General features: G+C 44.0%; 1 protein-coding gene across 1 annotated transcript in view; it reads left to right on the top strand.

The window, feature by feature from the left end:
- The window catches only part of kcnq2b (potassium voltage-gated channel, KQT-like subfamily, member 2b), a gene marked incomplete at both ends in the record, with an annotated part of 46,758 nt that overhangs the window by 23,349 nt on the left and 8,409 nt on the right, over positions 1-15,000 (top strand). The window contains 9 exons of the mRNA XM_080545921.1: positions 1,098-1,223; positions 1,417-1,527; positions 1,825-1,920; positions 3,621-3,715; positions 5,756-5,824; positions 7,035-7,064; positions 7,777-8,057; positions 8,960-9,007; positions 14,611-14,725. Of these exons, the coding sequence (XP_080402047.1) occupies positions 1,098-1,223; positions 1,417-1,527; positions 1,825-1,920; positions 3,621-3,715; positions 5,756-5,824; positions 7,035-7,064; positions 7,777-8,057; positions 8,960-9,007; positions 14,611-14,725 (971 nt within the window). The remainder of the gene's footprint in view (positions 1-1,097; positions 1,224-1,416; positions 1,528-1,824; positions 1,921-3,620; positions 3,716-5,755; positions 5,825-7,034; positions 7,065-7,776; positions 8,058-8,959; positions 9,008-14,610; positions 14,726-15,000) is intronic.

Raw genomic sequence — 15,000 nt, 5'->3', positions numbered from 1 at the left:
TCGTCCGCTGTAGACTGAAGACCCATCTCTTCAGGCTACACCTTATCTGTCCCTCCTGAGACATCTTCCCCTCTATCCCTCTGTACAAACAAACAAACAAAAAAAAGTAGCCTTCTTCTAGTATTATGACTACCAATAGTCCCTGGCCTGAGGGTTTAGGACCGCAAGTCTAGGACCAAGTGCGATCCCAAACTGGTTCTACGCAGGCACAGGCTACTTACTCCCTTCCTCCCTGGTTGACTGCAGCATGGCTAGCTGTGTTAGCATCAACGTGGCGTGGTGTTCATGTAGAAGCCTATAGCAGGAGTCCCAGCCCCCCCCCCCCCTCAGACCCAGAAACTCTCCCAAGGTTACAGGGGATGTGATACTCTGCAGTCGTCAGGCTTTTATTACCAGCAGCAGGTAATAAGGTTTTATATATGATCCACACGCCATCCGGACTGGATTAGCTCGGCGCGGCTCAGGTTACTATAGGAACTTGGCTCTGGTCGATTTTTCGACAGGATGTCGATAATAGCTCGTCGTTTGATGTTTTGGCGATAAACGTGGTTGTTTTTCAGCATTAAAGTGCAGTTTTATAGCAGTCTGGGGATCGATACTGACCTTCAAGAGTTGTAAAACAAACAACAAAAACGTCCTTCTTCTAGCGTTATGACTGCCAAGGGCCCCTGGCCCAAGCAGAGATTACTGTTCTTGCGATGTCCCACACCTATTGCCATCTATTGCCTATCAGTCAGTCAGTCAGTCTGTCTGCCTGCCTGCCTGCCAGTCTATCGATCTCTCTATCTCAGTAAGCAGTAGATGTAGCCCTTCTTGATTGAGTGTATGTTAGCTCACTGAACTGAAGCCTGTGGATTAGAGGCCTCAGACCTGACACATTGTTCCTGGCGTTAAAAATGTCTTTAGCACTGTGACTGTCGATAGCTCTCATCAAAGATTTAACTTACTTATGACTCTTCTATAGTTGATACACTCACTTAGACTACACTTGAATTGAATTCACGTTGAATTTAGTACTTATAAGAAAGGTACTTATTGTAAGTCTCTGGATAAAATTATCTGCTAAATGACTCAAATGTAAATGTGTGTACCTGCAGGAGCTTATCACAGCGTGGTACATCGGCTTCCTGTGCCTGATCCTGGCTTCCTTCCTGGTTTACCTGGCGGAGAAGGATGACAACGATGAGTTTGAGACCTATGCAGACGCGCTGTGGTGGGGACTGGTACGTCACAGACACACACACACACACACACACACACAGATACACACACACCTGTCTAGACATGGAGGTCAACATAAGACGTGTGAAAATAAAACACGCTTCTGACATTTAAGATTTACGTGGTGAACAACGAATGATGAGCAGAGAACTAGATTACTAATTGTTTCTGATGATCGGATCATCCGCCTCTCAGATCACCCTGACGACCATCGGCTACGGCGACAAGTCCCCGATCACGTGGAACGGACGTCTCCTCGCCGCCACCTTCACCCTGATAGGCGTGTCGTTCTTCGCACTGCCAGCTGTAAGTCCATGGCAACCTCGCTCTACGGGGTTAGCGACCGCATTAGCCTGTTGTCATGCAGTTTGTTTTAAACGCCTCATGTATCATATGTGATACGTGAGTTTTTGGGAACCTCAATATGGGTGAACAGTTGAACGCAGTACCATGAAAGATGCTTTAGGCACTCAATCGGAGTCCAGCGTTTTTAAGGGGTAAGTCTGCAGGGTAAGAGTGGGTCAATAGATGATTGAAGGCGTGTTGGGTCCAGTGAGGACTATGTCTCTGTGTTCATTCATGTCTTCTCTCTGCCTCTCTTAGGGTATCCTGGGATCTGGCTTTGCCCTGAAAGTCCAGGAGCAGCACAGACAGAAACACTTTGAGAAGAGACGCAACCCTGCAGCAGGGCTGATCCAGGTAAACACACTCTACTACACTCTACGAGCCCCTCCATCGGCGCTTCCAGTCATCCCGATCTTCCATACATCTGGCTAGCTCGCCGGTACTTTCCGCTCCTGCATCTTTCTTGAGTACGTCCACGTATGTTAGTGTGGGACGCCCTCGCGATCGATGCCCGTTTGTTGGCTCCCACAGAACCAGTTTGCTGGCTGACAGCTCCTGCTGTCTCTGGCAGTGACCTGACCACAAACACATGAATAAAACATTTAGAAGCATTTAGAGGAAAAAAAACAACCTCAGGCAATACTCACAATTCACAAACACACACACACACACATATATATATATATAGTACCGTATATGCCATTTAGCTGACGCTTTTATCCAAAGTGACTTACTTTGCTTAGCTTTTTTAGCTTTTCTTCTCTGCTTTTTTGGGTTGTTACAATGCAAACTAAATAAATAAACATGTGAATACCAAAGCATTTGTAATTGCAAAACTTTTCAGAGATTAGTGGTGCATTATCTGACTGAAGTGCAGGGGTGCCAATATTTTGGTCCACGACTATATACAGGTGCATCTAAAAAAAAATTCATCTCGTGGAAAAGTTCATTATTTTCCGTAATTTAATTCAAAAAGTGAAAACTTTCATATACACATAAAGTGAAATATTTTAAGCCTTTCTTGTTTCAATGTTGATGATTACGGCTTACAGCTCATGAAAAAAAATCCAGTATCTCAAAATATTAGAATAAAAGACCAATCAAAAACATTGATTTATAATACAGAAATGTCGACCTTCTGAAAAGTATGTTCATTTATGCTCTCAATACTTGGTCGGGGCTGCTTTTGCACGAATGACTGCATCAATGTGGCGTGGCATGGAGGAAATAATTAAATAAGGCATATATGGCAATAAAAATAAAGTGGCAATAGTTAGAAGAGTATTGCAGTTGATGGCAGGGGATGGTCGAGGTGTCAGTAGAGGGTAAAGTGGTTTCATATGATTCACTGCACACATCCCTGGTGGTTTCACATACTGTACGTGTTAGGAGTACTCAAGTTGTAAAAGAAAATCAGGGGGGATGGTAAATTTTATCATATGGGGACAATTTTAGCATCCCCACAGCGTCTGTGACTTCAGTGTCAGTGACTTGGTAAAAATGTCATTGCATGTGTGCGTGCCCCCTCCCTCGCCCACAGTATTTTACTCAATATGCGCAAAACTAAATGTTGAAATAGCAGTAACACCACGTTCCTTGATAAAATGACATAAGGGATGGAAAGGGGGGATGGCAGTTTTAGAAGGGGGATGATTTTGACCGTTTTTATTTCAGGGGGGGGATGCCATCTCCCCCTTTCCATCCCTTATGTGCTGTGTGTTAGTCTCTTTGACGTTAATGTGGCAGCCGTACTGCAAACACCATGGGGAGGCTGATGGAGGCAGCAATGGGAAGATGGGCTGGAATGAGAAACGGTGTCAAACACAATGTGTTTCCTCATACAACATAGATCGTTTGAAGGCATTCAAGGTCTATGTGCGAGTGCAAAGCGAGCGTACTGTGCGATAAACCTCAGTTGTAATTGGCTTCCTGTAAAACCATGCACTGCTCCGTTATGTATTATTAATCTCTCTCTCTCCCTCTCTCCCCATCTCTCTCTCCTTCTCTCTCTCTCTCTCTCTTCTTCTCTCTCTCTCTCTCTCACCCCGCCACAGACTGCGTGGAGGTTTTATGCCACCAATCTGAGCCGGACGGACATGCAGTCTACCTGGGATTACTATGAGAGGAACGGTTCCACACCGTTGTACAGGTGCTGAGATGCAGTTGTTGCTGTTAGATTCACACTGTCTGTCTGTCTGTCTGTCTGCCTGTCTGTCTGTCTGTCTCTCTGCCTGGCTGCCTGGCTGTCTCTCTGTCTGTCAGTCTGTTTCCCCCTATCTACCTCTCTGTCTGTCTGTCTCTCTATTTACCCCCCCCCCCCCCCCCACACACACACAACCTGTCTGTCTCCCTGACTGCCTGTATGTATGTCTCTTTGTCTCCCTACCTGTCTGCCTGCTGGCCCGTCTCTCCAGACCGTCAGCGGAGACAGGACTGAGCCGTCTCTCCATCGATCGCTCCTCTGACCTTTAGAATGGTTTTATTTTTATTTTTATCCAAAGGTTAATGGAGTTATCCAATTAGCCTCTATGAAGAGACTAGGGACCAATAAGCTTCTCTGTATAGACTAGGGACCAATACGCTTCTCTGTATAGACTAGGGAGCCAATAATCTTCTCCGTACAGACTAGGAGCCATTATGCTTCTCTATAGAGGTGAACAAAGCCGAACAGTGTTCTTATTAATAAATAAGATAAAAAGTGTTTTGAAGCCATGTAAAGCCACCCTCGTTGGCACGCAAGTGGCGTAGCACACTAACGGCTGGGACACACGGCCAATATCTACCTCAGCAGCGCGTGTGCGTGGCGGAACTGCTGCGGCTCTCACGCTTGCGGCTTTCATACAGACAGCCTTTCTGATATGGCTCTACTGCGGAGCTGCTACGGCCAGCCCTAGAGAGAGAGAGAGAGAGAGAGAGAGAGAGAGAGAGAGAGAGAGAGACTTGTTAGATGTCTTGTTTACACAGTTCTAATTTATTTGTAGGCGGAGGGATGTGGGGTGTGTGGAAGTCCATATGTGTGTGTGTGTGTGTGTGTGTGTGAGTCCTTGGAAAGGAAGTCCGTGTCCGCATAGTGTTAATCTGTCGCAGTGAGAAGAAAACACATGATAAGACAGTATTGCTCTAAATAATGGCAACCAGTACTGCCTTTTTACTGCAAAACATGTGCTTCCATTCCAGTTAAAACAGGCATGTTGAAATGAGATACTGTCATTTATTAAGCGTCACACGTGCTGTAACAGCTTTTGAACATATGATACCCCACAGCCAGTATCTGATGTTGGAGTGAAGCTGGTATGTATCATACTTCATATGATACTTCATATAGAGGTCATGTCCTCTCTCTGAATATCATATGGCAGGGCATTATTATTATTATGTGTGTGTGTGTGTGTGTGTGTGTGTATGTCTGCCCCCACCCTGCTCAGTGATGAGATATTGACACTTCGGCCTCTAATCTGATTGTGACAAATGTGGCAGGTGTTTCCAAGAAGAAGCCTGACTTCTTAGATAAAGCTTCTGATCGATAATAGGACAGACACAAATTTCCAGCGGGCTGTATCTGACTGGTGCATGGTGGGGCTCAGAGCCAATCAATAATCTAGCAGAATATGTTTTACCTCATCTGCAGAAAAAAAAGGTTTTAAGATTCAAGGTCCTAACTCTCAAGAAATCACGAGGGATATGTTTTACATACCACCAATAGATGGCAGTCAAGGAACCCTGACTTAATGCATTCTGACAGAGGAGGAACTAGGGAGTACTTGCACATAGACTCTGATCTGAGGTCTGTTTTGCGTTTTCCCCACTAATGGTTAAAGGTTGGGATTTGGAGATGGTAATCCCCGAAAGCGGATCCTTCACCCCAGAGCTATTTACTAGCTATTATTATTTATTTTTTTATAAGTAGTTTTTTCTGAGTGGGGCAGTCCCACTCATATTTTTCATTTTATTTGACAGATACAGTGAAGATTTAGACAGGAAGGATGGGATGACATGCAGGATATGTCCCCAGACGGAATCGAACTGGGGACCCTGCGGTTACATGGTCAGCGCTTAACCCGCTACGCCACCTAAGCGCCCCACCCCAGAGCTATTCTGACAGAAATGTCCAGCATAATGACAGTGTGAAGGTGCAGTACAGTATTCTCACTGTCTTGTAACATCCATTTGCATGTTTCTTCTTCAACAGACTCATCCCTCCTCTGAATCAGCTGGATCTGCTCCGAAACCTGAAGAGCAAGTCAGGCCTGTCCTTCAGGTCAGAGACAATAGACAATAACACTTATAACTCAACAAATATAACTCTTCACTTATCACCACAGACGTGTCTATCTGTCTACCTTTCTATCTATCTATCTATCTATCTATCTATCTATCTATCTATCTATCTATCTTGTTATTTAATAAAAGTACTGTAGTTGTTTGTCAACATTAAAATGCAGAGCACTTTTACAGCCCTTTGGGGATTGATACTGTCCTTCAGCCAAGAGATGCATTCATGAGGCACTAAATCCCACACCTCCCATACTGCCATGCTGACCCCAATCTGTCTATATTATAATATGATATGATGTATCTGATAGATATGATATGATCACTTTTCAAAAAATGCCGGTCGAGAGAGCACGCTGGCGTTGCTTGTTCACCGCTTCTCCACCCGAAATCTAGGTGTAATTGCAGTATACAGAGTAGATTGTCCTACAAAGACATTTAGATTTAGTAATCTAAAAATTAATTAGACCCCTATACTTTCTTTTATTTATTTATTTTGTTTCTTTTTATTTTACTACTCAATCTTTTCAGTTTGTAAAGCGTCTTTGAGTGTCTAGAAAAGCGCTATAAGTATATAATATTCTTCTTCTTCTTCTTCTTCTTCTTATTATTATTATTATATCTTTCTGTGTCTCTCTCTCTCTCTCACTCTCTCTATCTATCTATCTATCTATCTATCTATCTATCTATCTATCTATCTATCTATCTATCTATCTATCTATCTATCTATCTATCTATCTATCTATCTATCTATCTATCTATCTATCTATCTATGTGGGTGACATAATGTGTGTGTAAAGTGGGTCATTACATGTGTTCCTATCCCATTCCAGTATGTGTTCATTTGCCTCAGATAGCTGTATGTATGTTCAACAAGTCGGCAACTAATCAAAATGTTCCGACTTTTATTCGGTGAGTAATCCCCACTACTACCTAGTTAGTGTAGAGTAGTGGGGATTACTCACCGAATCCATTGCATTGCAATGTTTTGGCTGGTCTAGCGAGTGTGTCGTTGATTTTCAACAACGTTGACATTTATTGACATTTTTCATAATAAAAGTCTGAACATTTCGTCGGTGGCTGACTTGTTCCCGCTTCCACCAACTGCTGTCACAATTGTGCGTCATGTGTCATTTGACCTGAGAGGCAAACTGTTGACAACACAATGTGTGTACCTGTGGTTCTTGTACACACAGGAAGGAATCCCAGGCCGAACCCTCTCCCAGGTCAGCATGACAGCATCTCACACCATGTCAACAAACAACCACACAAACAAACAAACAAACAAACAAACAAACAAACAACAACCTCAAACTAACTTCTGTCTACAACCCCAAAATATCCAACCAGTTATCCAACCCTTAAGCTGACCCTGAACAGGACCTATAACAAACGTTTATAGGCATACAGTTAGTGTCATAACACCAAGCTGACCCTGAACAGAAAGTATAACAAACATTTATAGGCGTACAGTTTGTGTCCTATCACCAAGGTGAGCAGCTGCTCCGTACACAAGGACAGGCCAGGGGGGGGGGGGCCGAGGGCTCCCACTGACTCATGTTTCATATGTCATTTCATATCTGTCCAATCTGTCCCATAACTAATGATGCATGCCGGTCGTGACACCGCCGAGAGGTTGATTGATGGCCGTCTCACAACGTCGTTCTCTGACCTTGTCCCCCCATAATGCCGTGGATGTGTTGTGTACCATTAGGGATGAGGAGAATCTGGGTTGAATAGATTGCAGTTACTCGTACACAGGTACTGCATAGAGGAAACCATTATGTAGACGGTTATCTTTACTTTAGTCCTTAATGTAAGTCCTAGGAGTTAGAGAGGTTTACTACGAGACGGTACTGGTGGGTAGAAGTGAATGAATGATGTTACCGATGATGTATGACTGACTCTGTAATAATCTGTTGACCCCCCCCCCCCCAGTCAGAAGGTCAGTCTGAAGGAGCGTGTGTTCTCCAGCCCCCGGAGTTCGGGGACCAAAGGGAAAGGTTCCCCCCAAGGAACAAGCGGGGGTCAGACCCAGGCCCAGACCCAGAGCCAGACCCAGGGAGGGGGGACGCAGCCCGTACGCCGCTCCCCGAGCGCCGACGTCAGGGACGAGGACAGCCCCAGCAAGGTGCCCAAGAGCTGGAGCTTCGGCGACCGCAGCCGGGCTCGCCACGCCTTCCGCATCAAGGGAGCCACCTCGCGACAGAACTCGGAAGGTAGGAGAGGGTCTGTCACTCCGTTGGGGGGGGGGGGGGGGGTTGGTGGGGGGCTTCAAACATGTTAGTTAAGACCTACGTGCCGTCACAAGCTCCCGAACATGCTACATGGTATACTGATGTTATACATGTGGATGGATGTTTTAAATGTTAGATCGTGTGGTTTAGCGTTTTGCCTTGTCTCGCAGTCTTAACACTAGAACAGCCGTGCCTTTTTACCTGGTAAGAAAAACGCCCCCTTTTGTACAATGCCAAGCTGCGATTTACACACAACGACCACTAGTTGGACGCTTGTAAATTAGGCTGCTTCCTACACAGAAAAACAGCAAAATAGCTTTATACTAGCTTATCCTGATGTGGTTTTGAAAATGTAAGGATACTGGGTGGTAGAACGCCACATATCTAGGAAAAGTCATGAAAGGAGGGTCCTTATAATTTGATCCAGTATAAAGATATCACTTTTTTTTACTCACATGGCTGATTAAGTGTTAACCTATCGACCTGGTAAACCGATGGATGGGTGTGTTTGGTTGTGATTTGTTTCTATTCTTCTGTTCTGTGATGGTTCGGATTCCAATGATTCTAGAACATGTTTACTTCGTCCATGTACTGTATCTATTGTATATCTATTGTGTTGTATTCCTCTATTCCCTGTTTTTCCTGCGTGGCTTGATCTATACGAGATGAAGTTGTGTACTCAGCCCTATGTCCTGGGCCCTATACCCAATGTACCCTAAACCCAATGTCCCTAAACCCTATGTATCTGTGTGTCCACGTGATCCGTGTGGTGGTTGGCTGTCGGTGTGGACGTTGTCCACTGTGCCTTGACAATGATTGGCTGAATCTGGATCCTCACGGCTTCCTTCTCCGTCTCTCTCTGTCTGTGGCCGGTGTTTCTAAAGTCCTGATAGAGCTTCAGGATGAAGACTTCAAACAGAAGAGCTCACCAGGTCAGGCTTGTCTGGGAGGGTGGATAGCTGCATTCATGCTGCACACAGCAACCACTAACATGGCCTGGGTCAAATACACATTGGTCAAATACACCCTAATACCTGAGAGTCTCCAAGGTGCTAGCTATAGATTTTGCCCAAGTTTGGCACTTGACGATTGTTCTTCTGTGCCAAGAGTACTAAATCAAGCACGACGTTATTAGAAAGTATTTGACATTGTGTTTTAACCCAGGTCTGATGCTTTTTAACACTATGATTGATACCAATGTACAGATAGGATGTCAGGTTTTCGGTTTGTTTTTCTTGGTTTTTCATCTTTGGAGAGGAATGGTCTAGATTTTTTTCCGTTTTCTTTTAGAATTGCACTGTGTACAGCAGGGTTGGGGAGGGTTGAATTGAAATTCAGCCAATTCAGGAAGTCAATTGAAATTAAAATAATGACAACAATATATTTCATATTTTCATAATGTCATAATAAACTGAAAATAAGCATTTTTTTACATCAGCCGTTTACATTTTTTAATGACAAATTCTGATCCCCTCCAGAATTTACTGAATTTAAATAGAATCGACCCGAACCCTCCTGCAGAGCCTTCTAAAGATATATGGGACAGCATCAAGTCTGTTCCTATTGGCTGGCATCACCTTCACGATTGACTTTGTTTCTTTATCCATTACTTATTATCACTTTGTAGAAATCATGTGCAATGCTAACACAGCTCTGAAGCAAGAAATGGCCATATGACGATGCCATTCGAGTGCTTTACCATTTCTCCATTCATAAAAGTCATGGTATGCTATAGCCAGCATTGTGTTATATCTATGACAGTGTTATGAACGCTTTATGACATCATTCACCAGTTATTCACAGCTCTCTTTGCAGCAACCAGTTGCCATGACGTCACGCCTCAACACTACTTTAATCATTTCATCAACAACAACCATTAGACATCCAGGATACTTTCAATGTTTCAAGTGTTATAAAAATAATCTTAACCCCATTGTTCACAATAAAGTGAATAGTTCAGTCTAATACTCATACTAATCTGATTAGGCAGTTTAGATTTAAGAGAGTACAGTTCAAAAGTAAAGAGGCCAAGAGGACAAGAAACGAAAGCATTCTACAACGATTCCCAATGGGGTCCTCTGTTGAGGAATATGATTACTCCTCCTCCTGCTCCTTCTGAGTAGTGAGAGATATTGGAGCGTACTCATTTGGCACCGGTGGGCTAGATCCCCCATCTGTGCTAGCATAGCATTGTCAGACAGTCAGCTATACGGCACCAGGGGGAAGGTTCTGCTGAACAAGCTGGCATGTCTCCAAACAACAGACCTGCTGCCTCCCTCTCCTTCTCACAGTCAACAACTGGGCCAGGCTTACAGAGACAACACAATCCTATTCTAAAACAGGATGTATTCCATAATATAGGAATAATACATCCTATAATTAAATGATACAGTATGTACAATCGTAATTGATATTGGTTTTTATCCTGTGTTTACAGCCATAGGCTCTATCGGCAGACGTTGTCCTTTTGGATAGCTTCGACTGGGCCAGGCTCGTTCTGTTTAGCCCAGGGGAGGCCAGGGGAGGTAGAAATCGGAGGATGGTCTACCTCCACCACCACCCTCCCCTGGTTTAGCTGTATCGCTTCAACATAGCTTTAAACCGCTGTGTTTTCCTGCGAGCTAAATGTTTATCCAATACCGATCCATCTGTCATACTGACTGTTTGTTGCAAGACAGAGTGTAGGCTGCCATTTTCCAGTCCATTTTCCATTTTATTACAGAATGTGTCTCCATGATACAGTATTACAGAGTGTGGTATGCGATAGAGTGACTGGAACAAGTACGAGCATCCTCTTGTTGATATGTTGCTATTTTTGACAGCAGTTGGTGAAAGGGGGAACAAGTCGGCAACCAAGATAATATTCAGACTTTTATTCAGACCCCCAAGAGCTTTCGGTGAGTAATCCCCACTACTCTACACTAGGTAAGAGTGGGGATTACTCACCTGAATCCATTTGCATTGCAATGTTTTGGCTTGACTAGCGAGTGTGTCATTGATTTTCAACAACGCTGAAATGTATTTACATTTTTCAGAATAAAAGTCGGAACATTTCGATCGGTTGGCCGACTTGTTCCCGGCTTGTTCCAGCTGCTGTCACATTAGGTATTCATACACCAATGCCTGGTTTGATACTGTACGTCTTGGTCAAGCATGATTTCCTCTGGTTAGTGTGGTCAATGACTTGGTTGATGAATAATAATATTGTGAATGTTTATTGAAGGCACTGTTATTGTCTTTGGAGATCTGAGATGTGATATAATCAATCCTATTCCCAGTATGCCCAGTGCTCCCAGGTCTAGATGAACCAGAGTAGTCCTCTGGTCTAGACAACACGTGACGTTAGAATTATAAGGTTATATCTCAATTTTTGTAAAAATTTAGTTTTTTACATAATCTGATCCATTAGGTGTTTATTAATGCCTGTGTAGTGTTATTTTTAAAAATGTTGACATTTTTGAGTTAGTAATTAATAAAATACAAAGGTTCCATCTCACAAAACATAATGGAATGTCAAAACTTTGACGCTCAATATCTCTGAACTGCCCTAAACGGAGATAGAACCTTATAATTCTAAGCTCACGAACACTCAACACACCCTGCCCTGCTATGACATTACTTACTGGGAACTGGGGGATTAAATCCCATGGAATTAGAATTGATGAGTTATTTGATGAGATTGATTATTTGATGAGAATCCATGAGTTATTTGTCAATGATGAAATCAATCAACTTGGCTCTGATGAATACATCACTTTAAGTTGACTTAAAGTGTGACTCACAATCTCACAATGAAGTACTATGTTTTCTTGTTGTTAAAACATGTCATGTGATGATGTAAGAATGCACTAACAGGGATGTCTATGATTATATTTTACTCCATACATCAGTTTGTTGGGTAAGAGTGGTTTACCTCTATTTTACCTCTGCAGGTACAGCACACTCAGTGTTGTCTTTGATTTCCTGACAAGTCTGGGGAGTACTCCATCAATGTCGCTAAAGGAAAATCAAGGCTTATTTTGATCTCACAGGATATATGTAACCAGTTTTGTTTCATGTCTCTCCTCCTCTCCACCTCTGTCGCAGCAATTGAGCGGTTAATCAGTAAGGAAACATCCCTTATCTGCTAGAGGGATGTGCCTCCTGACCAATCAGAACAGACTATAGTGTTATTGTTTATACAGAACTAATAGAATGCATGGCTACATGCATCTAACCGGAGGGCTCCATTATTCCATTGATAACCAAGTCAGACACAAGCAAGCAGACCAGCAAGAAGCCTGTGCACTCGAAACAAAAAAAAACTAAATGGCTGCCGCTCCTGCATTCTATCCTGCATGGGAGAAACTGTCTTAAACCCTCACACAGTCAGCTGAGAGCTGAACTATAATTAGTCCTCTATGGACCCTGTAAACCCAGCTCTATCGAACAGTGAAACTGCTCCTCTCCCTGGTCTGATAATGGACGCCATGTTGGGGCAGATGTGTGTTGCAGTTTCACGGCTCTGTAGGTGCTGGCGTATGGAGCACGGTGTTACTGGCCCCCTCCCTCTAGTGATAGTAAGGCTGTTAGAGTAGAACTAGGTCTATACGTGCTGTGGCCCGTTTGGCTATTGGACCCTCCAAAGGCAAGACACACACACGCACACACACGCACGCGCACATACACACACACACAAAGAAATCCTAATTCTTCCTTCTTCTAGCATTATGACTGCGAATGGCCGCTGGCCCTAGCATAGATGACTTTTTCTTGCCATGACTGATGGACAGATGATTCACTTACTTAGGCACACATAGCACATCTAGATACACAGGGCCACACTGAAACACTACTGATCACATTAAGGTCTTGAATCAAAAGAAATGTCCATTCGTTTTTACGAGGGGACAGATTCCCTATTTGTTTCGATGGTTGCACCAATCCACAGTGTTCACCTATTGCAGTCGTCCAAACACTTTCTAAATCTGTCCCCTGGAGCCCAAAGTAGAAAGGCAATCCATCAGAATAAATTGAAAGTGAAATGTGTGACGCAAAAGTCAATATCCAAACACCCTCCCTGCCCTCAGAACAGCTGAACTGCAGTGTTTACACATTGTAAAGGGTCATTCTCTTAGGCTCTCGTAGGCTCACCTAGTCACAACAAACTTTTTGTGCACAGTTGAACCAAATAATATATATGTTACGGTACATGTGGGAATACGGTACATGTGGGAAAACTAGGGTTAGGGTTAGGTGCTACGTCGACTTGGTACGTGCTGGCATGTCTAACCCTAACCCTAACCTTAACCCTAGCACCCTAGCACCTAACCCTAACCTTAACCCTAGTTTTCCCACATGTACCGTTTTCCCACATGTACCGTAACATATTCACTATATGGAATATAACATACTGTACAGTATATACCAAATATATATGCAAAATAGTCAAAGAAAATAGTCATTCATAACGTATTTGTAACATAGGGATTCAATGTGCTACCAAGGTCTTGCTCCTGGCTGTTTCACTGCTCTGTTAGTGAACTGCTGTCGATCACACCGTACGTAGCTTCAGTGATGAGCATGTTAGCTTGGTCATGCTACCCCTCCATGAGGCCTGGCTCCAGCTCAGGGATGGCCTGCGGTGGAGGTCGAAATCGGAGGACGGCCCTCATTGTAATGCATGGAACAGAATGAGGTATGGAATATCAAGCACTCACCTGTTTGATACCGTTCCTCATTTCATTCCATGGATTTGGATGAGGCACCGTCCTCCGATGTCGACCTTTGCTATAGCCTTCGCTGCTCGAGATATACTTGAGCCAATTTCTACGGTTGTTAAGAACATCCAGATCGACGTGCTGATCTGGAGCCAGGCTAGTTACCGTAGTTACCTTTACCTCTGAAACTGCCTCCTCTCTGGTACTGCTACGTTCCCTGCCCCTTCCTCTCCTCTCCTCTCCTCTCCTCTCCTCTCCCTGCATCGGCCAATGACATCAACCGACACTGACATCAACCTGACCCAACGCTCCAATCCCACACTGTGATCCTGGGCTGTGACAAACAAAGTTATGCCTCGCCCGCCTTGGCTTGGCTACTTTTCCCATTCCAGAGAGTTGTTCTCTCTTGTTTTTCCCTCCTCTCTCCTCGGTTGTTTTCACTCTCCTTACACAGATCTTGAAAGGAGAGGGTCGTTGTAAGCAACATAGGGAACCACCAGGTGGAGCTGTAGCTTACAAGTACCCTGTCAGATCCGATCTGGGAGAGAGAGAGGAAGAGAGAGAGAGAGCAAAAGCGGAGGGGGAGGGAAACACTTGTTGGAATGAAAAGCAGCTATGACTCCAGACATCATCCAGACCGGAATGAGTAGAGATTAACCATCCATTAACCATTCCACCATCACCCCCTCCTCTCTCCCCTCCTCTCTCCCCCCCTCGCCCCCCCCCACTCGTCCCCTCACCCCCCACCACCACCACCACACACTACTGTACGTCCCCCGACCCTAACATTCTAGCTCTGGTGTGTGTGTGTGTGTGTGTGTGTGTGTGTGTTGTAGAGGCCAGCCTCCCTGGAGAAGACATAGTGGATGACAATAAGAGCTGTCACTGTGAGTTTGTACCTCAGGAGGAGGACATGACCCCTGGGCTGAAAGGCGCCATCCGTGCCGTGTGGTAAGACATCGTCTGTCTCTCTTTCATCATTGACTGATTGATTGAGTTTATTCATAGTTCGAGTATAAACAGTAAGGGATGACATCATGTGAAAGTGTGAACACTTATTTCCAACATGGTCCTTTGATATTAACATACAAGACAACAATAACATCAAACAATCATTAAATAAACAAAAGGTCCAGGAACTTCTAGGAAAAATAAGAAGAAGAATAGTAGGCTGAGAATAAAAGAATAAAAGAATAAAAGAATACAAGAATACAAGAATACAAGAA

This window comes from Nansenia antarctica (genome assembly GCF_963989245.1).
Source record: "Nansenia antarctica genome assembly, chromosome: 15".
NCBI classification, from domain to species: domain Eukaryota; kingdom Metazoa; phylum Chordata; class Actinopteri; order Argentiniformes; family Microstomatidae; genus Nansenia; species Nansenia antarctica.
Note: the sequence above shows the minus strand (reverse complement) of the source record. Positions and strands in the feature narration are given on the sequence as shown.